The following is a 26,944-nucleotide window of genomic DNA, read 5'->3' as shown; positions in this document are numbered from 1 at the left end:
GTACAAAAATAAAGGTGTGATCCTGTGAAGTATGAAGATGGATGATGCCATTAAAACATGCATAATCAGAAAAATGTAACGTTTCTCCCAGAAAAATGCTCAATAGGAATTCTCAAGGCAAGATCCATCTCCTTAGTGTTCCTGTTGTGAAACAAAAGAAGGCAGGAAAAAGACTTAAGTGTTGCTTAGTGGCTGCAGTTGTTTTGTCAACAGCTGTGATAAGCTGGTGATAGCCATTAGACTTTGAGCATTGGGATAGCTGGAACTGTTACCAACAAAGCAAAACATTGGAGGGGTTTGAGAAAAAAGTGCCTTGTAACTTTTTCTTTCTCTGATACATGAGCACAATTTGTCCTTCAGAGCTTATCGCTCTTAGTATTAATGAGCTTTGGCAAGTCCTAACAATGCTTGCAGCTGTGGTTGGAGGGCTTGCAGCTTTATCACGGAGCAATAGAAAGAACAATGAGGAAAATATAAGGTGGAGGATAAGTTCTCTCTTGTTCATGCAGTGTTTTATGTTTACAGTTCAACAGTATGTCAAGAGACCATTCCTGGTTGGGTCAGATGGCAGGAACTAACGCACAGCTCAGGCATTGCTCCATGGGCCTCAGGGGCAAAATAATGGCAGGGGGAAGGCCAGAGAAATCTATTTTTAGCTGTATCCATGTGGTCCAGATGGAGGCATGAATAGTCATATATCTAAAGTTTGAGGGACTTTGACCATTAATTTTGATAATGTTTTTAACCCTGGGAACAGTCTGAAATGGCAACTCCAAGACCATGACTTGGCTGACCTTTAGAGAACACAGTAAACAAAAAGGTGCATTCCTCCTGAATTAAGTCTACAGGCTGCTATGTATTTTGGGACACTGTTGGAATTTGCTTTGCACAGATACTCCTCTAATATTAAGAGAAACATAGATGGGATCAACAAGGCTTGTAACTATAGTTATCCTGCTTATGAAGCACAGAAGAAGTTAGAAAAAAGGGTAAATATTGATGTTACTCTTGACTTACATATATACAGTACATTTGAACATGAGAAAAGTCATTTGTCTTGATGCTGTAGGCATATGTTAAGTCAGTTAAGGACAAAATTGCTAGACAACGTGTTCTTTTAAAAGGAAGAACAACAGCAACAACAACATTCTCAATATGTAATTTGCGGTAAAAAGCAAAGAAGCCCTGCTTTGTTTAACAATTAGTTCTGTGCCAAGGTCACATTGTTTTTTGACCATATTTCTGTCTGTTCTTCTGTGATGATGCCCTGCCTGGTCAGGAAATTGAAATTCCCCAGTCACAATGGAGATTTATTGATCTTCTCAATTCAGCTCGGTGTCTGCCCTGTGGAAATCACTGCCCTAATTTGAGCCCCCTGTGTTCATTGTAGGTTAGGTACAGTCAAAGTTCTTGAGCACAGGCTTGAGTGTAGCAGCACCACACCTGGAGCTCCTGAACTTGATTTCGTGGATGTTTCTACATGGAATGCAATTAGGTATTGGCTGGATAAGTATTTCTAATTAAAACATCTCTTCGTGTCAGCATCCTGGCAAGGTATTATTTTAACCAATTTATTCTGTTTAGATTGTGAAATATATGAACCTTAAAAAATCATCTTATTGGAGGAATTAATTCCCACAATACACGGCTGGTAATGTGCTCAGCCATCCAGTCAGGGGCTGGCCGGGCTGCCAGTCTTAATGTTGATCCCGCACGCTTTAACAATTTTGTATGTCATAACAGTCTGGGGCCTGAGCAATAAAGCCTTTTACTTCGATTTTTTTTCTTTTTTAAAAAAAAAAGTGACAAAAGGTTTTGGCCAGATCAGTGAAAATTAAACTGGCTAGTTGCATTTGAGTGTTACAAAGTGTAATTTGCCTGTCAATACATGGACACACGGGCTGTGTTGTAAGTGAGTGGCTGTCAGTGGAAATTCCTGCACGCAGAGTAATTTCGTTCAATGTTTTCCTGACAGATTGCTCCCGTCTACAACTCACAGGAGACAACAAATTTAAACAATTTTACAGACTGAATGCCTTTCTTCATTAGAATTCATTGAGAGGTCTGATGAGCGAAAGTGAATAAGGAAACAATGGCTTCTCCCACAACATCTATACCTTATTAAAACTAATGCATTTGACTTGCCAAGTAAATTGTGTTATGTACAAAAAAAGTCAATCAAATACCAGCCAGACTAGCAAAAAAAAACACAGCTTAATAGTAAGAAACATTACTGATGAAAAATAGTCATGTTGTATAATACTTATACTGTATGTTTAAAGTTGGTACTGTAACTTGTGTTTAGGATAACCTCATGTTAGTTGTGCATAGACAAACAAAAATGCTGTATCTGATTTATTTGCTTATTTTGCCAAGACTTAAAAAGAAAGCTGAAGACAACTTTTAAATTGTTAGGACTGCATCATTGAATTGGACTTTTGTTTTAGTATTTGAAAAGAACCTGTAAAAACAGAACATTGGAGTCTTGCTGTAGTTTAGGCTGTGACCCACAAAAGCAGACTGAAAGCCATGGGCCACTTGGATATTCAGCCAGGCTTCTTGGTAAAATCTACTTCCCTTTTTTAATTGCAGCACATCCTTGCCACATCCTTAAGCTTTAAAGTATTGGATGTTAAATTGCTTGAGTGGTGACTTTACACAGTAATTATCATCCATCACTCTGTAAATGGCATCACTCTTTGCTCATGTTAAAGCTCCTTTAGCCTTACTATTGTAAACAAATGAAAAGCACGCTCCCCTGAGAATTACAATTAGAAAAATACTTGTGATGCAGTTTTGTCAAATGTTTCTTTTAAACGTGGATCTACAGTTGCACCACGTCTCAAGTGTGGAAGGGCTCAGAAGAAAAAAAAAACAGCCTGAAATTATCAATCTTTTGTTTTCTTGTAAATTTCTGTCAACTCCAGATGTTCAGAGTGCCTAGAGTTGCACAATTACCAGCACATCAAGCATTTTGAGTGATTTAAGAAAAGATTGCTTGCGTTCATGAGATTTCCTTTTCCCCCCAATTGTGTGTGAGGAAAGCAAACCAGAACAACAGGGTTGTCTGTTCTCTTCTAAGAGAGTAAATGGAAGAAGAGGCTAAGTGGTCAGATATTAAAATGAACCCATATGGTGGTAGAACAAATGTATTAACATGATTAACCAAAAACCTTTTGTGTAGTTAGCTGTTCATTAAAAAGAACAGAGTATGTGATGTATATGCCAATCCAGCATAGAAAAATTAGGTGCTGCGTAGCTGTTCTGATAAAATGGAAGATCTTTGTGCTTAAGATTCATTGCCACAGGTTTTCCCAAATGAGGAAAACCAGGTCTTCCTAGCTGAGGGAATTACCACAAATAATGAAAGGCCTGTGAGTTCAGGTCATTTTTGTAAGTTGGAAAACATGTTTTTCATTAAAAATGAAGTTTAAAAATTGGCAACGGGGGCTTCTGTCATCCTGAGACTTACTTTTGGAATATACACAGCGTGAAAGGGGATGTGCGTATGGAAAAAAAGAAACGAAGGATACAATACTCCAGCACCATTGGCCTTCTGGAAAAGCTAAGTGCTTGGCTCGAAACGCTGCATGCAATTACCTTTCTGAGCAGTGTGAGTCAGTTTGCCCTCGCCACCCACCCCCTCCCCACCTCAGGATGGCACAGGACTGCTTTCTGGGAGTTCAGCAGGTTGGATGCCAGCAGCTGAAACAGATGTTAGACCATACTGGAAAGTATCGGCGCAGTGCACCAGGACTCAGCCTTTCCTCCTGACATCTGGGCAGCGCTGGGTCACTCAGCCTACCTCCGGCAATGAGCCTGTACAAGCCTTGTGGCGACCAGGGCTGGCTTTTTGCTGCCTTTTAAGTGGTCGGTGCACTGAGGCTGCAGCAATGCGGTTGTCTCCGCTTGGATGCATTAAAGCAGTAAGACTGAGGTGAAGTGGAGATCGAAGTGACATTTGCTGACACCCAACTGCTCGCTGTTAACATCTCCGTGTTTATGAAGATGTTTATGAAGTGTTTTCTGTAACAAATGATTGGTAGATTGGTCTGATTTGTATACATTTGTTAGTTCTTAGTTATCATCTCTCCCTGCACTATGTCCACAATATCTGAAGTCTCAGTGGCTTGGAGTAGGGGTGCTGCACATTCATTGCTCTAAGCACAAATGCTGCCAATACATTTTACAGATCTGCCGGAGGTTTTGTCAACATCTGTCATGGAGAGTTCTTCAAAAAAAAATGAGATGCAGATTTTCTTCCTAGTTTCTGTTTTATATAATTTCCTAGACCATGAAAAACTAGCTCCCAGGTTAGCAATTGTTATATGATAAAGATGTCATGTGCAAATAAATCCATTATGTTGTATTGAGTCCTAATATGAAATTAATTCAGTCCATTGTTTTATCATTCTCAGAAGATGATTTTCTGCATACATTAATTCACATCAGTTAAAATTCATATAAAATTATATGAATGTCTAATAGTTACCAAAATCATTGTATAAGGTTTTTTGAGCCCATGCTTTTCTTATGTGGGACAATATCATTGTAAAGTCTTTGTCTTGACTTATTGTTTTTCAACTTTCCATTTGGTTTCATGGTCTCGGTTAAGTGGCTGCTACTAAAGTACCGTTTGTTGTAGACCTCCCTCAGAAACAGAAATGACAGCCAGGGCTCACCCTTAATCCAAGTATTAGGCCAGGTCATACAAATTCCAAGTGATCTGTGTGCAGGAAAAAAAGGAACACAATACAGTATAATGCAAGGGGAGAATGGTGATGAAAATCTGATAGATTTTTCCATGATATCTGTCCGACCTAGTAATAAAAACCTGATGTGAGGAATTGACAGTAATTAGAAATAAAGAAAGTCAGACACACTTTATTCATTTAGACGTACGTATCAAAACAATTAATGATAAATGGTCAACACAGCACAGCTTTCCTTTAAATAGCACTGTTAATTGCTTTTGCAGCAATAAGAGACCATATAGATTTCTTGCTTGACAAGCCCTATTCTGATCAATCAATAAAGATAATAATTAGTCATTTAGACACAGCAGTAGTAACCCAGGTTCATCAGGTACATTTTAATTTGCTTTAATTCAAAACATAACTGAAAAGATGTCTAGATTTGGTGGTATATGGGATTTGGTGTGCTTGGCTTTTACAGTACTATATCTTTCACCACTTTATTTGCAGTATAACTCAGTGGTCATTTCCTCAGTTATTTGTTGAATGAAAAACAACATATCATTCTTAATATTTCAAACACTTACTGTACTTTCAATATAATGTCTAAAAGGACTCTCTGGCTTGTCCTCAACAAGTTAAATTCCTACCTGTTGTCTAAAATGTAGTTAACAGATTGTGTACAAACCCAGCTGTAACAGTTACATTTGCTAGGAAGCCTTTTTTCTATTAATTTGCCTGGTAATGTTCTCGAAATGTCAATTCAGTGTACAATCTAAGTATAATGTTGTTTCAGGCAGAAGCAAAAAAAGTGCACATTCTCATTTAACCTCTGCCACCTCCAGAGGGGTTGCTTTTAATTACTAGAGGCTAAAAGGCTGACCTTGGGTGACCCAAAGTGATTGGGATGGTGGTTTCCAAGATGTGTTCCGGTCAAATGGGACAAGGAGAAAAAGGAAAAGGAGGGGGTATGAGTGTTGTGGGGGGGGGGGGGGCACTGGGATTGAAAAGCACCATTTGCCAGGTCTCTCTCTCTTTTCTGTCTCTAACTAAGCTGTATTTCAGTGAGTCATTTAATGCTCAAGTGGACAAAGGTATTACCTCAGTCACTGGGGTGGATCAAACCCTTTCTCTGAGGCCCTCTCTCTGAGAAGCCCTACAAGAAAAGTGGCTTAGTATCATATTCTCAGCAGAGTCACACTGTCTGTTTTGAACACACACACACACATGCAAAAAAAAATAAAAAAAAATAAATTGTGCGGGGAAATGAGGTGAGACACAACCATGGAGTCAGTGAGGGTTTTGTGCGCCTTTTGCCTTCAGTCAGCAGCTACACAGGGGAATTGCTCTCTAGTGTGTGCAGGAGGGAGGGGGTTGTCTCTATGTAGAGGGGGATTTAGACCAGCGCTGTTCTGAAGAGAGGCTTTCTGTATTGCTGTGGCTTTGTTCTGTGACTGTCTTTTGTTCTTTTTTTTTCTGATATGGCAGAAATAGCACCATCCCCCAGGGAATGTAGGGGCAGTACCTACATGCTCAGAAGCAAGGGAGGGGAGGATGTGGCACTTTCTTGTTGAGTCAAGTCACCCAAAAAAGGGAACTTTTGTAAACTATATGATGTGTTTCTGGGAAATGATTATTTAAATAGTATTATTTTATTTAAAAAACAAGAAGCATGGTATGAAAATAATGCACTGTCTACATTTCAATTAATGGAACAAAAGAGCATCTAAACTTTTGGATCTCTGCAGCTTAAAAGCAATAGTTTTCATTTTAAGTGTCTTTTAGACTCTTAGAATTTTACAGTTATTTGTCATTGTTTTTCTTATATTGTGTTGCTTTTTAAGTTTGTCGAGATAAGATTACAATTAATCTTCCATTCTTCAAAATAAATCCTGAGACACTCTTCTATACTTTGAAAGAAAACAGAACGAACATCAATTTATTTTCTTAATAAGGGGGAAAAAAGCAATGACAGCCAAAACGTGCAATACAGCCTCCCCAGTTATTCTTCTGTAAGGGCAGATCACAAGGCAGTTTGGACTAGTGGTGTGAGCTGGAGGCATGAAGCCAATAGTTCCCAGTTCTGAATCCCTGCTTAGCCATTGACTTTCAGTATGACCCTCATTATAGACTTCACCTTCTGCTGCCTCAGCCCTTCACGATGGTGGAAAACAGGGGCTCACCCAGGACTGACTTCAGTCCCACTAGGGCTATGCAGCCTCAGAGCAGGGCGAACAATTAAGCAGAACTAGGAATGGCTTTGGTAAGTTAGGCAGATGTCCTGAATCTAGGGACTTAAACATGTGTCTGCCTTAACTGCTCATTTGAGCTACGCCTGTTTTAAAAGTGAAAGACGGACGACAGAGATAATGGCTGCCCGACTTCATTAGAGTGTGCAGCTCTAATTGTGAAAGCAGCCAGGTGCAGCCATATGTTCCCCTTGCTGCTTTTCCTGAGCTTCTTGTAGTGTGCATTTCTGTTGATGCAATAACCGTGCAGCACAGGCCATATCAGGTACAGCTGATTACTTTTGTTCCCATCTTCTAGTGTTATTTATGCATCTTTGGCAGCTCATAATAAATAGCGTATTACAACAGTGTTACTTCATCCTAAGAAGTGTCCTATTAATCAGTCCACACAAAAGCCAGACTTGGTGTCTCTAATTTGAAGTGAAGCTCACTTATGCTTTTTTCCGGAACAATAAAGTTATCCCCAGCAGAGGTCAAGGTTTTTGCCCATCTATTGCACTGTTAACAAACATCTGTCCAACAGACTGTGATCATTCTCTTAACCAGAGCCTCTTAAGTAGCCTAGAGCTACAAAGTGATGTTCTCCTACTTTGGACAGAACTATACAAGAAAAGAACACGTTCTCCAAGGAAAATAAAAAAGATCTTATACTATTGCTAGTGTTTTACATCAACATAGTAGGGAAAGAAAGAAAATTGCACTATTATTCGTAACATTCACAAAACAAATGCAAGTCTGTTTGAAATAAGGGGAACTTCTCATATCTCTGTGGGAACCTAATCAGGCTCTCATTTCCAGTGCTGATGTATCTGTGCTCGCCCCAGGTCTCCAAGAAGAATGCCCCTTTTGTGTGTCACTAATGTGCAAGCGATAAAGTTTCTTATAGCAGACATACGTGTTTACATCACGAGATGTGTCTTTTGACAAAGTGCTTTGTTCTGCTCATGTCTCCATGGCAGAGGCTGAGCAGGTCGCCTAGCCAGTGTCATTTGAATGGTTCTTGAAAGGGGTCCTCGTGCTGGAGTTTGACTCCAGTATCCGTATTCCGAAATGGAAATCTTATTTTACCTTTAAGCAAATGCTAGAAATAGTCTTACCACAAAGTATGTAGCAAAATACAATACAATAAAACACCATTCATGTAATGTTCCTTGGTTTTCAAATGCTGTGTCCTTGAAGACGTAGAAAACAATAATGGTCAGAATACACAGATAGCAAGAATACATTTTAAATTGTAAGTTACGTGGTAGTAATTCGGAGTAGAATTGAAAGTCATAGCTTCCAATCCTGGTTGGGAAACCGCTGTTCTATTGTTCTGCAAATTATGTGATTGAAATTGTTTTAGTAAATTAATTAACTTTGCTTTATAGTGGGTACAAATGTAAGTTGCTTTGAATACAGTTGCGAGCCATTGTGACTGAAAAAAAAACATGCTTATGTCAAATCATTTAGTTTGAAATGTTTTTCTTTCAGAAGTATGAGTCCTTGTTTGTTGAATACTTGTTGATGGAACAAAGGATAGCAATATTTAATTTTTATCTTCAGTGCTTAATGCATTCATTATTCTGAACTTATTAGTGCCTTTTCCTTTTTGAACCCCCCATTCCCAAAATCCCAATAGTTACTCAACTCACTTTATTACTGCACTTTATGCCGTGGGCTGGGTGAAGTGAAGACTGCTCACTCATGTCTTGGGATGTCTTGTGTGTTCACCCTAGAGTGTAAGCCCACTGTGGGGCCTCACCTTGTGTGCTCATCTTTGGGTTGTTACTACTCTTGCTGGGAATGAGCAGGGTTTCTGGCTACATTTGTTTTTACATATAAATTAAAAACATTCCACGTTCAGTTCCTGAGCAAAAAATCCTATCTTTTGTGACCTTTGGTTTTAAAAGAGGTGAGCGAGGGCATGTGTTCTGAAATACTGAAGGAGGAAACTCAGTATTGTTATTAGTGTACATTCCCTGTTATGGTCTGGAAGGCTGTCTTTTTAGCTTTCAGTCAGAGGAGGCAGCTTAGACAGATAGCCTGTTTTACTGGACTCGTGCTACTTGCTGAAGAAGACAAAAACAGATTTAAACCATTTTACTCATTTCAGATCAATAGCTGCCCAAGACAGAAAGAAGTATAGCTAACTACAGGAAGCCTCCCTCTCCTAGAGGAAAGAGCCTTTAGAAAAGCGCTATTGTACTTGACCCAGACTGTCAAAGAAAGCAGTAATTTATACTGCACAAAATAGGAAGAAAACTCTTAATTATGCACATTATTGTGCTTCAGTATCAAAACTATTATATAAAGACATTAGTCAGATAATGATAGGGCAAATGTACATTCATAATTTTAATCTTACTATTATACTAAAATCAGCACCCATGCTGCTTTTCAAAGTGTATTTGAGGTTTGGATTGCTCATGCAATATAAAATAATGCACTATGTTTTTGCTGGTTATTTTACATTTAAAAGGCTTTTAAGCTTCATCATTCACAGTAAAAAATTACAAACGTCTTTCTCCTTTTGCTCTCCATTTTCACTGTTTGCAACTTTCTCAATGACAGCAGATATGACATTTGCTTAAGAAAGTAGTGTATTTTCATTCTTTTATTGTTATTCAGTCAATGTGAAAATTTCAAGCCATCATGGTTTCCAGGAATTCAATAACCACATTTAATTATCACCATAATTTGTCCAAAAAGGCAACGTCTTAGGAGCAATCAGCTTGAGAGGCCTCAGTTTGCAAAGTATTATATTCCTCTCGGCTCAAATCTCTTTCGAACAAGCTTGGTACAGGATGTTTCACAGTCATAAGTAGTGTAAATATGCAAAAATAGTGAATAGCTAAATCTTTTATTTTTCAGAATGAATGATTGGCAGTCTGTTCTTAGCCAAGTCAATCAAGTGACATTGTTATGTGAATTACAGATCTCTAAGGGTTAGAAGAATTACCAGATCTTTTCCAAGAAAAAAAACATATTTGCTATAGATGCTTTTGACTTTTGTCGACATCGTTTTATTTATATTTAATACCGTTTGCAGTGTTTGTCTAATTTTCTATTTATTTATATTGCATGCAATGGCAGTTTGGGTGACTATAATGTTGGTGCATATTACACTTTAAAAATCTAAGGAAGTTAACTTTTTTCTTTAGAGCAGCCTGATATAACAACAGTCCAAGTTCACTGTCTCAGTGGATTTCTGTGATAGGGCCAAATCCAGACTTCTTGTATGGAAGCCATCATGATGTGGTTTGAAGGCTTCAGTTGCTCCTGGACTCAAATGTGAATAAGCAGTAAAAGCTTATGACAGCTGTTTACTGCCAAAAAAAGAGATTAAAAGAAATGAAATGATAGATTTCAGTTGTGGAACGCTACATCAGTTGTGTCCAATCTTTGTGTTCTTTTTATTGCAGCAACTGTATGCAGCTCAGCTTGCCAGTATGCAGGTCTCACCTGGAGCTAAGATGCCCTCTCTCCCTCAGCCCCCCAACCCAACAGGTCCCATCTCACCCACAGGCCTCAAGGGGGAGAAAAGAGCCAACAGCCCTGTCACTCAAGTCAAGGTATTTGTTGACCTTAAAAATATTAAGTTAACCTTAAATGTTAGATTATTCTAAATTTTGAAATAAGTACAGTAGTTTAATTCAGTTCATTCCTTCTTACTGGTCTTGTATGGTTAGCGTGGGTTCTACCTGTAATTCAGTAGTCTTTTACAAGCAGGACACAGTACAGTAAAATACAATCTGCTTAAAGTCATGGTATCTCAGGGTGTGACGTGAACATGTTTCGGAGGCATCTGGACTTTATCTGTGCAGGTCTGTTAGCATTTTATTAATTATTTTTAGAAATCTTTGGATGTACTGTACCTAAACAGATATGTACAAAATGGGAAATGAAAGAGGCAGCTGGCTCATCTATACCGATCTATATGATCATTTTTTATTTTTCTCAAACAACTTTTCAAAAATTCCACGGCACACCCATTAATGTCTGATGGCACATCACTGTGCCACAGCTCACTGGTTGAGACATGGGGATCTAAACTGAACTCTACTAAGAGTTCGCTTGATCTCAAATTGATAGAATCAACTCTCTTTAACAGACAATGGGTGGATGATGTGCAGATCGCTCTTGAAGAATAGGTTCTTATGAACAAAAACACAGATCATAAACCACTTAACAGTAGGCATAAACTTCTAGAATTTTAAAATACAGAGTTGTCAAAATGTCAGATATTATTTGAGCTTGTTTTGTCATTTCCATTGCATGTTGAAGGTGTTCCAGTCTTCCCCCAGTTTCATCTGTTTTTTTTCATTTTTATCAAATCTACAGTTTATGCATTACTCCCAGGGGCTGGTACCAGCACTTGGTCCGGGAGTTGAGAAATGTGGCAATGAATTAATCCTCAAAGTAAAAAGGCCACAGCATGGAAGGACTTTATAGAAAGAAGACTATAGCCCATAATATTCTTTGTACTATAAATTATTGCAGATACTTGATTTCTGTGACAGATAAAATGAGTTTCTCATGTGGAAGCCATAATAGTGTGGTTTGAAGGCTTCACTCACTCTTGGAATTCAAATGTGAATATTCAATAAAATTATCTTTGTGCCTTTGAAAATTAAATTCTTCAGTTCTAATTAATCTGGCAGCTCTTAAGTGCCACATACATTAAACGCACCACACTAAAATTAAAACACACAGTTCTCTGCCTTGCTGTTCAAATTGTGTTTGCTCTTTGTATAATAATTGCCTTTTTCCAGTAACCTGTGTAATGGCTTACTGCCAATGTGCCAAATAAGCTTCATCAGTGCAGCCTTCAGACTTTTGGTGGACCTCAAAATGTGCTGACGCAAAATAATGTGGACTGACTCCTGCCCTGGCAGTTGTTGTGCTGATACACACGATAAAATCCCTGTGGAAACACCTGCTAGGTCTTGCTACAACATGGTGTGCCAGGGCTGTGTAATTGGCTGTAGGGGAAAAATAAAAGTACAGTTCTTGAAAACAGATTTAAAGCTCTAATTGAAAAAAATCTAATTACATTTCTTGTGTAAAAGCAAATTAATGGATATGTAGTGATCACATATATACGTGTACAGTACACATATACATACAATTAAGAACAGTTTCGTAGCTTTCAGTTATCTCGTGGAAGAGATGAGATCAATTCCTTGGCCCTATACAATGTCTTGTATTAGGAATTTGTCTTTTTCGCATACCCCAACTTGCTCTCCATGAGACACACAGACAGGGAGAGAAGCTTGGGGTCAGAGCACAGGGTCAGCCATTTATATGGCACCCCTGGAGCAGCTGGGGTTAAGGGCCTTGCTCAGGGGCCCAACGGAGTAGGATTCCTCTGCTGGCCACGAACCGTCAACCTTACAGCCACAGGCGCAGATCCTGAGCCACAGAGCCACCGCGCCGAAGTGTCCATTGCTGTCTAATGTTCTTGTTCTCTTCATGTTCATTTGTTGATAAATATCTGTTGAAATGGGAAAGGTGTCTCTCAATTCTGAAAAACCTTTCCTAGCAGATCTTTGTTTTGAATTGTGAAAATACACACTAAATTGGAGCTACAGTATGTTGCTTAAGATTATTTGTATAAATGTGATGGGGGGTAATTTAAATAGTTCTTTGGCAGCTTTATTTTTTTGTGGAATATTTTTCTTTATTTTCTTGAAATTAGGAAAAAATTAATTTAAGCTAAACATGTAAAAGAGCTACATTCTTATTAGTTACATCTACAAATATGGCTGTGCTGCTGAGATGCTACTGTGCCCATATGGCGAGTTTAAGACTGTACTGTATATACAGTATATGGTGTATTTTGAATGAGTATAGGGAAACTGAATTTTATTTAAAACACATGTAATCATTGTCTAGATAAAAATGTTTTAAAATGCAAATGTTCAAATAACAGCTTCCAATATGTCTGTAGTGTGACTAACATTTTAAAAAAAATAATTGAATGTGTGCTTCTGTCATGAAGCTAATTTCTTCAGCTGGACTGCAGGTGATTTGGACAAACAATACTCACCTGCTGGTTGCAGTCATGAAACCCTTGGGGATGTTACAGTTCATATCTCATTAGGCTCAATAATGCTTTATTGCATTATAGTGTACAAAGTTCTGATGAGCTGCCACAAATCAGTGAAGCAGAAATAAACCTCACAAAACCTTTTGCTGAATGGCTAAAAGATTTTCCCTGGTCTAATAGGCCACTACATCTGAAATTATTCCATAGACTGACATCCACTCCAGTTGGCCAGCTTAACCAATTTAGCCTGACTTTGCTAAAATTAACAGTATTCTCCCAAGCTTGATGTTTGGGAATTTCTGGGAATCATTTTCTTTCTGTAAAACAAAGAAAGAGCTAATATTAATGATAACCATAAAGCTTACTTTTCACTGTTTGTGTCAAACCACTATTGTTTTATTTCCAAGATCACGTGTCATTAAGGTTGCATTAACTTGCAATAATTGCTTTGGAGATTTGAATGAATTGGCAACATACTGTACAGTACATTACTATCGGTACATTTATTCTCAGTCACAATGTCATAATTTGTGAAGGGGATCTGCTGCATATGGTCCTTTATTTAAAAAAAAATAGTTATTTAAACATTATAAATGTGCTCTGGGGGATATAGGGGGGGATAACACTTCCTTTTAATTGTCATTTTTCACTTCCGGCTCCACTATTAGCGCACCAAGGCCATTAGCCACAGAAGTGTTTCAGATCTTGCCCGTTTGAATTGTCCTCTTAGACGAGGCTGATGCAAAACCTATTGAACTGTTTTTTGTCAAAGATATACTATATATTTCTAGGCAATTTCTAAGCAATATACAGAATTCTCCTTGATCTGTATCTATGTATACTACATTACCATGGAAATAAAGGACTTTACTTAATATGGTATTTTAAGAATAAACATATTTGTTTGTATGAAGCTGAGAAAAAAAATATTCCATTCTCACAGTTTTTTTCAAACCCTTCCTGTCGCTCGATAGAGTACTCAAAATCTGTAGTGGACCATACTGCTGCAGCTCAGCCATTCTGGAAACGATATTCCTTTGCAGTGTGTGTGAAATGCAGATTGTCTTGTTTATCTCAGAAAGGTCCCTAATGATGTTATTAGTTATTAGTCACAGAATGTGGAAACAAACTTGATTTGAAAATGCTTTAGGTTACCTGCAAACAGACTTGAGGAAAGCAGATTAAGTTGAACTGGTTCCTGCTTTAATTTGGAAAAACAAAAGAACACGACTACTCTGTCGATATAGATAATGGTGTGATGCTGGAAATTAATGAAGCCTCCTTCAGCTAAATATTCGAAGAGTTGCCTAATTAGCCTCTTTTTATTATTGCCAGGGAGCATTGTCTTGGATGTTAATATGCTGTAACAGGATCTTGCTATGTGATAATTTGCTGCATTAACATTTCTCCTTTTATTAACATTTGTGCCCTGCAGGATGAGGGAACACAGCCGCTCAATCTCTCAGCCCGGCCCAAGACAGCTGAACCTGTCAAGTCTCCAACGTCCCCCACGCACAGCATGTTCCCAGTGAGCAAAACCAGTCCCAGCAGCCTGCCTGCCAAGAGTGGTATCCCCAGCCCCCTTGGAGGAAATCTCGGGAGAGGCTCTTCTCTAGGTATGGGAATTCCAGAACCACCGATACACATGCCAGCCTGGCAGTATTTGCACCTGAGGATGCAGTAGCTGGGAGGCATTCATTTTTCAGAGGTCCTTATTTCTATGCAAATTGTTCTACAGGAAATGGGCAATTCTTTCATTAAGTTGAAGTTATATAAGCGCTTATTGAAATAAATGAGTGCATTGAGAAAAGTAGTAATAGCTTTGTTAGTTTTCTAATCACCTATAGTACCATGCTAAGCATCATTTATTTGATGTGTACTATATTGTAATAATATATTACATTTCACTAGCTTCTGTGTTGCTTGCAGAAATCACAGCATGCTGTTGCTGATCGTTCTCTAAAGTGTTGAAGGTTACACCTCAATCTCCCCAAAAATGAAGAGCTGCTTGATCAAAAACAGCTGTCACTCTCTGACATAAGTGAAGGTCAATTCATTCAAGAAATAATGTGGGTTTATGCACAAAAAGCAATCATATGCTCCATAACTGAGCATTGCAAAAAAAAAAATCATCAAGGATTTCAGGGTTTTTTCTGCTATTGTGTTTTGGAATGTCACGGTTATTTTGCCTCACACTGGTTAAAATACAAGCAAAAAAAAAAAACGTCATGAGAACACTTATTTACATTTATAGAATGACATTGTGTTTCTAGAAGCTAATTTCTAGATGTAATTTTATACTTCACCTACTGTCTATGCAGTTCTTTCAACATTATTTAGAGAAGCCTTAGAAAAAATTGCGTGCTCTAACAATGAGAAAAAAACTGTAGGAACAGCTTGACTAACATGTTAACATTGCACCTTACACTGTTGGGAGTTTAAAGTCTTTCTCTATTGTGTTTGTGACCAATGTCCTTACAGCAGAATGCATCTTGTACCCTTCATTTTGAAGTGAAAATAAATTAGTTTGAAAATGTATATGTGACAAATTGTAGTGAGAAGTTAATGCAAATGAAATCTCCACCAAATCCCTGTGTAACAGCTGTAAAGATGGTGCAACAGATACTGTTTAATTCGCTTTTATTTTGAAATGCCAGATTATTGTCTCATTCACACTGATCCTGTTTACTTAGCCACTGCTTTCTGTTATTAAGTGGAATTCAAAACCATTCATTACACTAGAACACTTTCATTTGGTTAAATGCATTATTTTCCTGTACCATTTAGAGTTAGGCTTTGAAAACAGTCATGCTATTTTCATTTTTCTGACAGCCACTCCACCTTACCTCTCTTTGATCTGCTAATTAGAAGAAAAGGGCAACATCGAGATTACTGGCTTGCAAAAAAAACAAACAAACTTTGCCGCACATTATCTGCAAGATGGCGGGTTTCTGTGTTATGCTGCTTTTACACTAAGGTTTCATTTTGTATGTACTATACCTCTGAAATACTTCACAAGGCATTAGTTTGTATGCTCTACAGTCTTTCGAGTGGAAGGCAGAATGCTAGTCCCGGCTCTCACGGGTCATGTAGAAATGTCTTGCCAGGATCTGGGATGGGGAGTAGATTCAGGGAAAGCTGCCTCCTGACTCTTAAGAGTTCTGCTTTCAGATATTCTGTCCAGCCTGAACTCCACCGCCCTGTTTGGAGACCAGGACGCTGTGATGAAAGCTATTCAGGAGGCCCGTAAGATGAGGGAGCAGATCCAGAGAGAGCAGCTGCAGCACCACCAGCAGGGGCTGGATGGGAAATTGGCCTCCCTGAACAACATGGGCCTGAACAATTGCAGAAATGACAAGGTAGGTTGACGGACCTACAGAGCGTACACACTTACACAGTGCAGACACATACCCGCATACCTAATCTGTCGCACCCTATGCAGAAGAGATACTCGTTCACTCCACTCTCCCATTCTCCGACCCAGCACAGAGCAGTAACACGCTTACATAACTGAAACACATTCAGTGGTGCACACAGTCCCATATTCCTGGTCTCCATTTAGGGCAGTGCAGTTCAGGCTAGATGGCATATCTGACAGCAGGACACACTGAGTCAGAAGACGTGGCACAGAGCAGAAACACATTGAACAACACGTTCACTGGTGCACACTGTCCCGAACTGCACAGAGCAACAACACATTGAGTGGTGCACACTGTCCCTCACTGTGGGATATATGTGTTTTAGTACAAAGTATTGTGCTGTTGTCTTTCCTAAAATTTCTCCATGATTCCTCCCATATGTAGGATTCTGTTTTTAGTGTTGCAAATTATAGCAGCCCATTTACATGCATTCTTGTTTCTATGCCTAAATAATTAAGAAAGACAAAAATGTGATCTCTTAAAGACAGTTAGTTTATTAATAGTATTCTTCAGTATTTAGTTCTATTCTTTAGAAGTCTTTATGTTAAAAATACTTATTGTGTGCATGAAAAGTTTAGATCCTCAGATGCCAATTTCTTATTGTTCTTTATTGACATGATAAATAATGAATTAATCCCACCATCTAGAAGTAAATAATTGAAATGCTGTGACTGTAATTCTAAACCTGGGTTTCCGTTAAACAAATTATTATATTACCACCTAACAATCCAGGAGAGACTCTGAACAGTAGTAATTACAGGTATTACAAGACAGGTGAAAATTAGTACTCTAAATGCTGAGATATTGCACTGAGTAAGCAGGTCCTGCCCCCTAGACCTAATCCATTTTAACCTTGTAATCTGTTTTGGCTCTTGTGTTCAATATTATTTTAAAACCTAAGTGAAGCACATTTTCTGAAGTACTCTTGTTTTAGAACATGGGGATATTTAATAATTCACTCACTGGTGAAAATAACCAAATGTATCTAAACCAGCCTCACACAGCATACTTTTCTCAAGCTTTTATACTGTAGGTCTTGGAATGGCCACTGAACAAAACGTAAACCACCAGGGAGTGTAAATTTAATAAAATATCTTTGCATACATTTTTGAGGATATAAGTTTCAGCCTAGTACAGGCCCTTACCCTTTTGTCCTGTAAGCAAAAAGAAATACCTTTTTATCATCGGATTTGTTTGTAATATTGTTCTTGTTTTATAAATGTCAAAAGAACCCATTTGACAAAATAGCTTCCTCCTTACAGCATAAAGCCATCCTTTGCATTAATTACAAAGAAGCTGCCCTTGTGTGTGTCTTTATCACAGGAAATGAAGAGAGCAGTTCCATTAGGTCCCTACCCTGTATGGGTTAACTATGATGTCTTTGCCCAGTTAACACACCAGAGTGTTTCCTTGATCTCCTGAATGGGGACAGGGCCTCTTTGTAAAAAGAGCACACATGCTCACAGGGATTCCCTTTAAAAATATCTTCAATCAATTAGTCAATCAAGAACTAAAAAATATACTGTCTTCCAAGCACTTGATGCCATATTGCCAGTTGGCTGTGTGGAGCATGCAGGAGCTGAAAGCTTACATTAATGAATATTTCATCACCTGATACCCAAAGCCAAAAGTAGGTCAATGTATATTAAAAAAGAACTACAACCATCATGTCATTTGTAATTTAGAATTAACAGTAATCTTTAGGTTAGTTTTTCTAACCTGGAAAAGACTATCCAGAACCTACCTGAATGACATCTGATAGTTCATGTATTTACTAAAGTCTTGTGTTAAAGTTCAGAATCGGATAGTCTGGTATAAGTGTTTATTGGAAAGAAAGTTATTCTACATTTGTGTCACATTTATTTTATTTTAACACCTGAATAAAGTATAGTAGGTTACAGCAAGTCTTCACGGTTGTTATTACGTTGTCACATGATCAATTTTGCAGCATCACACCTTTGTGATTTCAGTATTGTCTTCCGAATTATGTCCTTTAACCTGTATGAATTTATGAATCTGTCTCTTTTTTCTGACTTGTCTAGACTATAAAAAAGAACTCCTGTTCCCAAGGTCAACTTCATAAAAATTATTACCAAATAAATAATTTTGGTTAAAGGCTTGAACCAATCATATCTAATTGTATTTTTATAGATTCAGTAGCAGAATTAACTAGTCAAGCTACTCTCCGAAAATGTCTATATTTGTAATATCTGTATCTGTAACGTTTGTTGTAGTTATTGTTTTAACAAAGAGTACATCTATCTTGTTGTAAATTTTACAGGCACTTCTTATTGTCCTTTCCTTGTCTTTTGCAGATTAGCCTCATAGTACTTGTTGGTACTGTATGTCTTTGCATATCTGGAGTAACACTGCCCCCCTTTACAAAACAAAGTGTGGACTGAAAAGCACTTCACCTCACCTCCTACCTGTTTAAATGTGATTAGCTATTAAATCTTTCAAAGCTGTGGGTGGGTTTGTGGTCAGCAAGGCATGAGAGAATATGCTGGGACATGACATGAATGTTGTTGTAAAACAATGAGTTAAGGGAGTGTTTCAAACAAGCAGAACACGCCTACATTTTTATTGTTGTTATCAGATAGTGCTCCATAGGAATTCTTTCTTGGTTTTGTTGTGTTTTTTAAACGGTGTGCATGTCTTGTCAGGGAGTGCTGAACCGCTCAATTTGGGCAAGCAGTACATGTTTTGTTTTTGGTTTAAACGTCTCTGGTGTTGATCTTTGATGTAGTAACACAAAAATTGTCTTGGAAGCTGGCTGTAAAAGCTCCTAGTGTTGACAGTGCTGAAGAACAAGAATAACAAATAATAATTAGGAACATGATCAGTTAGAAAGAACTTCACTGCTGTGTTTTGAAATTGCCTTAGGAATAATCTCCAGGAAAACTGTTATCCATGTCATGCCTTGTCTCATGTCAGTCATCTCTGGATATTTGCATCTCCTCATTTCAACTCACTTTCCAACTAGGAAAACATTATTTTGCCGCTTTGATAGTGTTAATCCCAGAAGAATGCAGTGAGGGCTGCATCTGTACTTCACTTGACTGCTTTAAATTCCAAGTACCTATGACAAGAGCAAAGAAATGTGGGGGAAGGGACACTGTTGTCTAATTGCAGGGGTTTCTGTTATTGTTATGAAATGGGAAACTCTTTTTGTTTTCCCATTTGATCTGTCTCACTAAGGATCCCCTGGGAAGGGAATCCCAAGTGTCTCACCCAAAAATGAGCCCTCACCTGGAGCACAGGGTAAGCCCTAAATCCTAGAATCACTAGTTTAGCCAAAGCTATGGCTTTAACCTTTTTTGAAAACCTGTACACTTGCAGCGTTGCCAGTGAGCGACCCATTATTGCTCCTTTAATTGCTGCTTAGTTTCCTTCAAGGCTCTCAGTGTGTCAAATGATGAATGTGACAAACAACTGTAACCCAAGGGCACATTACAAGAGCGTGTGCACAGGTCTTGATTAACCTCTTGGCAATGCAGAGCCAGCAAAAGCAAAATGAGTGTTTACAACTGACGGCGATTCCATGTTTGTAATAAAGGATCCCTACAGTATGTGAAAGATGTCTCTGAAATATAGCAGTGCAAGCTTATTCAATTCAACATTCCATGGGCATCTGTTTTGTCTCCACAACTCACTGCTGTAGCTCAAACAGATCTGGGCCACTGGCTGCATATTAACTTCACAGTGCACTTGATCAGTTCAAACAACTTAAGGTATTTGTTCCTACTGTAACTAAACATGAAGGAGCAATTTCACATCCCACGGTTAAATAATCAAAATAGTGTTATTGAAGCTTGTTTTATTCCTTGGTAAAGCATTGCCAAACAGATATGAGGACCAACTAGTCCTAAGGTTTCTTTCAGATCTCTTTATAGAGAATGAGTGATAGGAGGATATGCTTATACTGTATAGTAATTAGGAGTAGCTGAGGCACCATATACAGTCAGATCTTGAGTTCCTCCTGCTCACACATCAATAACAGTGGCAATATTTCTTTAAACTGTAACACAATGTTCATTTTCACCTTTTCTATATTTATAATATTATATTACAAATGAGCAACAATGACCAATAAAGAAAATAACACTTCTTTCAAATTATGGCTTTATGGTGTGGTTACAAGTGTTCGGATGCTGTTCTCGTGGTTTTCACTACTCATCACAAGAGTTTAGGTATCATTGTGTTGAAACATTAAAGAAGAAAATGCAATGACCATCAGCCTTGGTGAGTTCCTGACAGGCTCAATGTTCAAGATAAGAGGCTACACTTTGATCAGTTTCAGAATATTGATATTTCTTCAAGAAACCACCTCACCTGACATCAATACAGCGTTCTTTAATAGCTACCACCGACTCTGCTGTTAGGAAGTTTATCACTGTGAAAGCTTACACGAAGGTTCTCCAAAGGTAACTTAAATGGGATTAAGGAGAGGTTAAAATCATCTACCAGGGCTGTTGGAGGGGATATTAAATATTGATTTATCTGAGCGTAATGACCGTGCCTGTGAGTGGGGCTAAGTGCTGCTTATAGATGGATCAATTCATCTTTTAATACAAAAGTACAGCACTGAAGCACAATGGACATGCCAGCACTTGAAATGCTAAAGTCCTTGGTTCCTTTTTCTGTGCTTTATCATTTATACCTTCTGATGTGGAAGTTTGTTTGCATTTAGACCTGGAGTATATTTTCAGTTCCTGTTTAAAATATGCCTTCTTTACCAGGATCTACTTCTCACAGTAAGCTTTCTGAAGAAGCAGAGAAACAGAATATAGGTGTGTGATGTCTTTCTATAGTTACAATTTTGAATTGTGCTTGATTGAAATATACAAAATAAACACTGAGCTGGAATAAAAACATTAGTGTTGGATATATAATGAGATATATTTTTCAGAACAGATGCATCAAAAATAATGAAAAAATATTTTTGGAGGAATGTGCAATAAAAAAATGTCCTTAAGTATTTGTTTATTTTTAACCTCAGAAGATGCTATGCTTTCTACTGCTTTAGAATTAGCCAAACTTTATTTGGTTTCATATTCTCATGCATTTGGCATTGTAAGAGCAGCAAATGTATAGATCGAATCCTTAATTCCAAACAGGAAAAATAAGAGGTTAACCAAAAATATCTAATGATCATGACATTGTATGTGCCAGCTACAGACTTTTGACCCTTAAGCCAAAGAGTGGCTATCCTTAGAAGAAACACTGAAGCCAGCATGCTGAGGGTACTCTGCTGAGAGTTCCCATGAAAATAGTCTGCCTTTATTGGCAGTTACTGTAGGTCTCAACACTCATCACATTCCTCATTTTTTTATTACTTGCAAATATTCTTATTCCTGTTGTAGCTTCTGTTCTTGTTTTGTATTTGAGATGAGCTACGGTCCACCAGTGGCCAGTTTTTGTGATTGAATTAATTTCAATCTTGACGTTCTCCAAATGGGAATACAGGGGTGAAAGGCCAGTGTATTAACCTATTGAACTGCCTAGACCACCCCCCCCACCACCACCACCATGCACATTACTGAAGAGAGCACTATTCACTTTCTAGCATTCGTGCCAAAGGCCATCAAGATATTCAGATTTTGCTTGCTGGCAGTGCTTAATCCACACTCACAACCTTGTGATATAGAGGAAACACACATTGCTCACCCAGTATGCTGAAGCTTCTATTCAAGCCAGCCCTCACAAAGAGCCTGAATATAATCTTGTCTGGTCTGCAGCCCTGGAAGCAATTTTCTGCTCCTTTTCTGCTGCTGTCTTGAAAATTGCCAACCTAGGCTTTTTGGCCACAGTGTAAATCCTGGCATACATTTGACTTGGCCATCCAAATTTGATTATATTCTGCTCTCAGACACAGTGCATGGCCAGCAAGTGGCATTGTTGAGTATTGCTTACATTAATGCTGTCTCCAATTGTTCATGTCTGCCAAAGAAATAAAAATAGCCTGTGTCTATGAGTATGTGTGCGTGTGTGTCCCAGACAGTGTCTGAATCAATGCCACTGCTCTCTTTCTCTGTCTTCTGTTTTTCTTAAAGCCATCAGGCCTGATCCACAACCCGTTATTGGCCAAGATAACTCTAGATTTTCCAAAACTGCAGTGTAAAAATTAGAATTTCTACAAAATATATTTGGCTATTCAGACTTTAGTGTCATCCCTGTGCTTAAGCTTTCAGCATCAGGTTCACAGAAATGAAAACAAAAAGTGGATAGAATTATTGTGGGTGCCTTTTTCCACTTCGGTTTCTGGTGTATTGCTATAATTTTAGATGTGGGATGGAGGGATGGATTGGCCAAGCTAACTCAAGATTTTCCACAATTGCAGTGTAAAAAGGAGAATTGCTACAAAAGAAATTTGGCTATTCAGAAATCGATGCTGTCCCTGTGCTTCACTTTTCAGCATCAGATTCACAGAACTGAAAACAACAGGAAAAATACACTGTTATTTCTGTGCACTTGAATGGAAAAGCTACAATAAGTAAATGAAGACTACTGGTTTGCTAACATTTACTGAAACGAGACTGCTGTTAAGATGTGTATTATAATTGCTTAATATAAGAGAAGGGGGGTTGGATGAACCAGCTTCTGAGAGACTTATTGTTGGGTTCAAGATTGTTTAGAATTAGAAAACTATATTGGCAAGCAATAGAAATTGGAGAGGTCCCTTTCATTTGTGTTTTGATTTTGTTCTGTGATCCAGGAGGGAAAAAGAAGGTTCATACTTTACAAGTGGCATCAAAATTAATGACAATGTGGCAGTGTGCTGCTGTATATTTTTATTGTTACAAAATAGGTGGGATTCATTCATATTAATGTGATTGAGGTTTTTGAAGGTATTTTTTAACATTCTGATCAATTGTATGCCACATAACATGACAATAGACATGGCTAAAACATATGAACAATTAAACTATAATCCAGATGTTTACATTGACCACATAACATATTGTAGCAGTCCCACAATGTTAAGTTTAAAAATAATAAAAAGGGACATTTATGAAGATTAATGAGGATGGAATATAATAATGAAGAATTAATATTAATTTGGTATAGATGTCTTAAAATAAAAAAAATGTATATGTATATCTTAATATACAGCTTACTTAAGACCATTAAAAGCAGGTTTTAATATAAGATGATGGTGCATTCTATGTCATTAAAGGGAAAAAATAGCTACTATCCTGGCATGGTGCCCAGAGCTGGTATACCTCATATATACAGTTGGTCTACTGTCTTAATTGAACTAAGATGTTGTAAGTATATTTCAGAGCAAATAAATGAGTCCTGTTCAGCAGTTCCAAAAACAAAGAATAGAGAATTCATGTTTAATTTCTTTTGTGTGATTTCTTTGGAGCCATGGGGTTAAGGGTTAAACTGAGATCTCTTTAGCTGTTGCCATCAACGTTGACTTTATACAGGGAGTCTGTTTATGAAGAAAGCGCTGGAGACCGCATGAAAGTACTAACTGGCTTACCGCACAACTGGATGTGCTTAAGACTAAATGCTTCATAACTTTAACTACTGGGGAGTTGCAAAATTATAAATAACATTGTGATTGGTTACAACAGGATTAAAAACATATGAAAAGAAGAAATGGATGTAACACTTTTTGTTGAGGTGCAGTCATTTCTATATTTGGCATTGCATAAGCTACAGAGACCAACAGTAGGACCTCAAAATTGCTGAAAGTACAGCCCTCTGTCCACATGTGGCCTTTAAACATTGTTTAACAGATGGAGAGTATTGAGTCAGAGTATTTGTTTCGCTCAGTGGTCTAAGGTCATTTATACAGTGGCTCCAAGTTTTTTTTTTGGCACCAGGTGTAGAAATACACATTGCAGCCACTACAAGTATACTCAACACAACTCATCCTGAAATAAAAAAATAGCTTGTTCACTCTGTTTTCTTGTGTGATAGTCTACTTACAGTTTCATGTCAATCTGTTCTTTTCTTACATTTGACCTTTCAGGGGCACTAATCAATTTTGGTACACCTGGCTCACAGACTCTAATTTGAGCCAATTTATCATTTCAGTTTCAACTTGCATTGCTCTAAATCGCTAGAATTTAAAAATGTTAATTTACAAAAATCAAAGAAGAGCCTGGTTATTATGATAAACAACAGACAATGCATATAATACAATATTTAATCAGTGGAAAGAACTGTAAGGAAGTAACATTAGGGGGTTTTGTTACTTATCACACTCCCTTTTAGAAGCAATAAAATGCTCACATTACTTTCTTTGTTCTTTGTTGCCTTTTGAGTTGTACTTGCCTATGCCACTGTTCCATAAAAATGATAGTGGAAAAAAAAGCAGTCATAGTTTCCTATGAGGAAGATGTTTGCTGTTTGTCTTTTGAGAAGACCATTTCAATAACTGAGAAAATCACATTGTGTGATTGCCTTTTGCCACGTGAACCTCTAAACATTATGGACTGAAGGGAAAATAACTTGTGTTATGTGTTAACACAGAAATGTCCTGTTTGAAGTTTTCATGAATGGATTTACACATTTGCTTTTTCCCCTTATCTTTAGATCTGGTAGTTTCGATTCATCATGTTTTTGCCATACTGTGCTATTGTTCTGTAGTTTTAGGAGCTTGCTGATTTCTGTGACGCCCACCCACACCTGCTGTGTCTGTACTATTGCCAGCACTTCACTTGCCTGTATCTTACAAAGAACCAACCTTCTGTGTAATATAACAAGAAGAGCTAAAACTGTGTGTTAAATAGATGTATATGGAATGCAGAACAGGATAACAAATATGCTTTATCAGGCGATCAAGTATTCTTGATCTTTTTGCAAACATTTTTGACTTATATAGCTTTTGACTTGCTATTTATAAAAATAAGGAAAATCTTTGTGAAACCACAGTGTGATGCGTAAATGCAGGATACTAACAGTACAATGCAGAAACCCATTTTGCTCGTGGTGCCCAAAATATGTCCTGTGGGCTGTACAGCAGTCCTCAGGCACATGTTCTGTGGCTTCTGTGATTAAAGCCTTCATTAAATCACTGACATTGGCTCTTTTTGGCTCTGGATAAAAAGTTAATAAGTTCCATTTAGGCCTGCCATTGGCTTATATGGTATTACTTCACTGTGCAACCATTCTTAGTTGAACAAAATGTATTTGTAACCAAATTTGAAGCACACAAAAAGTGGATTGGATTATTGTGGGTGCCTTTTTCCACTTCAGTTTCTAGTGTATTGCTATAATTTTAGATGTGGGATGGAAGCTTGCATGCTGAACTCATTTGAGGGAATGGGCACTTGCTAATCAAAAGTGCTATTCTGGATGGGAGGAGAGCCCAGTATAATATTACATCTTACATATTGTCTTTCTGCTCTGGGACCAGAATAGGCACTCTCTTGAACACAGTGAAAGGCCTGCTTTGGTTCGCTAAGATGTTGCAAAGTCTTGCTGTTTCACTGTGGTGACCGCACCTAAAGCAACTTCACTGTTTTCTAAATTTAATTCACGTTATACATAACATTAATAGCGAGCTTTTTCCCCAAACCAATTTTAAACATCTCCTTTCTGCTGATACCTCTGTCCCAGTTACTGTAATGTCCTTTATTGCTCTTCTGTGGCAGAGTGATCAGTAAAAATTTAATGAGACTATAAAATAATAAAAATGCCATTAATTTATCACAGCACTTGATGCAGGGGCTATAAAGGAACATTAGTTCACTGAATATTTTCAAGCCTTCAAAAAAAATTGTCATGTTATGCATATAAATTACATCCGTAATTTTAAGTATAATTCTAATGCTCATATATAAATTATACAGGTTATAACCAATAAGTATATAAAACATAGTGTATAAAATTTTATGGAAATTCATTCTGCAGTACAGAGAATGGGGCCGAAGTCAGTTTAATGTTCATTAGCATTCTTCTGTGTAGATTTATGACTACACAAAAATCTTTCATTTTGAATTGTTGAGATATATAACTGTTTACCTGTGTTATATTTGAACAGATACATCATATTGAGCACAATTTAAAAAATTTGCTTCACTGTAAACATTAAAATGTTTTCACTGTATTTACAATTTCTAATTATTAAACCCATAGTGATCCCATCGTGATACTTCGATCATTTTCTGGTAGAAATGTTGCTGTAAGGTTCACATGAAATCTTTCAAGAGAGTTTGTCTTTCCAGTTGTCTGATGCTGTCTGATGGATTTAATAGTGTAATGGAGAGCTTTAACACTTAATGGAATGTTAGTGGCAGATTACATTTTTATATGTTTTACAAAATATATTTAATATATTTAATATTTAATATATTTAATCACTGCATTTTGTAAAAAATATGGTGGATTAAATTAAACCTCAGGAGCTACTTGCCGGTATGTGGCAACGGTAAAGTGTGTGTATTTTCCTGTTGTTGTTTTTTTTTTTGTTGGTTGAAGATGCAGAAGGCGACTGAGATCTAGATAATCATATTTCACTCTATTTGTCATAGACCAGGCTGCTCTTTCATTAACTCTGATAATCTGGCTGCGTGATGAATTTTGTGGCATGTA

The 26,944-nt window shown here is 37.6% G+C and overlaps 1 protein-coding gene across 20 annotated transcripts in view; it reads left to right on the top strand.

The window, feature by feature from the left end:
- The window catches only part of sox6 (SRY-box transcription factor 6), a 203,705-nt gene that overhangs the window by 155,260 nt on the left and 21,501 nt on the right, over window positions 1-26,944 (top strand). For all 20 annotated transcript variants that reach the window (XM_015338143.2, XM_069181505.1, XM_069181495.1 and 17 more), the window contains 3 exons: window positions 10,348-10,497; window positions 14,410-14,590; window positions 16,146-16,333. In XM_015338143.2, coding sequence (XP_015193629.1) covers window positions 10,348-10,497; window positions 14,410-14,590; window positions 16,146-16,333 — 519 coding nt within the window. The remainder of the gene's footprint in view (window positions 1-10,347; window positions 10,498-14,409; window positions 14,591-16,145; window positions 16,334-26,944) is intronic.

The sequence above is a fragment of the Lepisosteus oculatus genome, chromosome 21 (assembly GCF_040954835.1).
Source record: "Lepisosteus oculatus isolate fLepOcu1 chromosome 21, fLepOcu1.hap2, whole genome shotgun sequence".
Classification (NCBI taxonomy): Eukaryota; Metazoa; Chordata; class Actinopteri; order Semionotiformes; family Lepisosteidae; genus Lepisosteus; species Lepisosteus oculatus.
The sequence above is the reverse complement of the archived record's forward strand: the minus strand, read 5'-3'. Positions and strand labels throughout refer to the sequence as shown.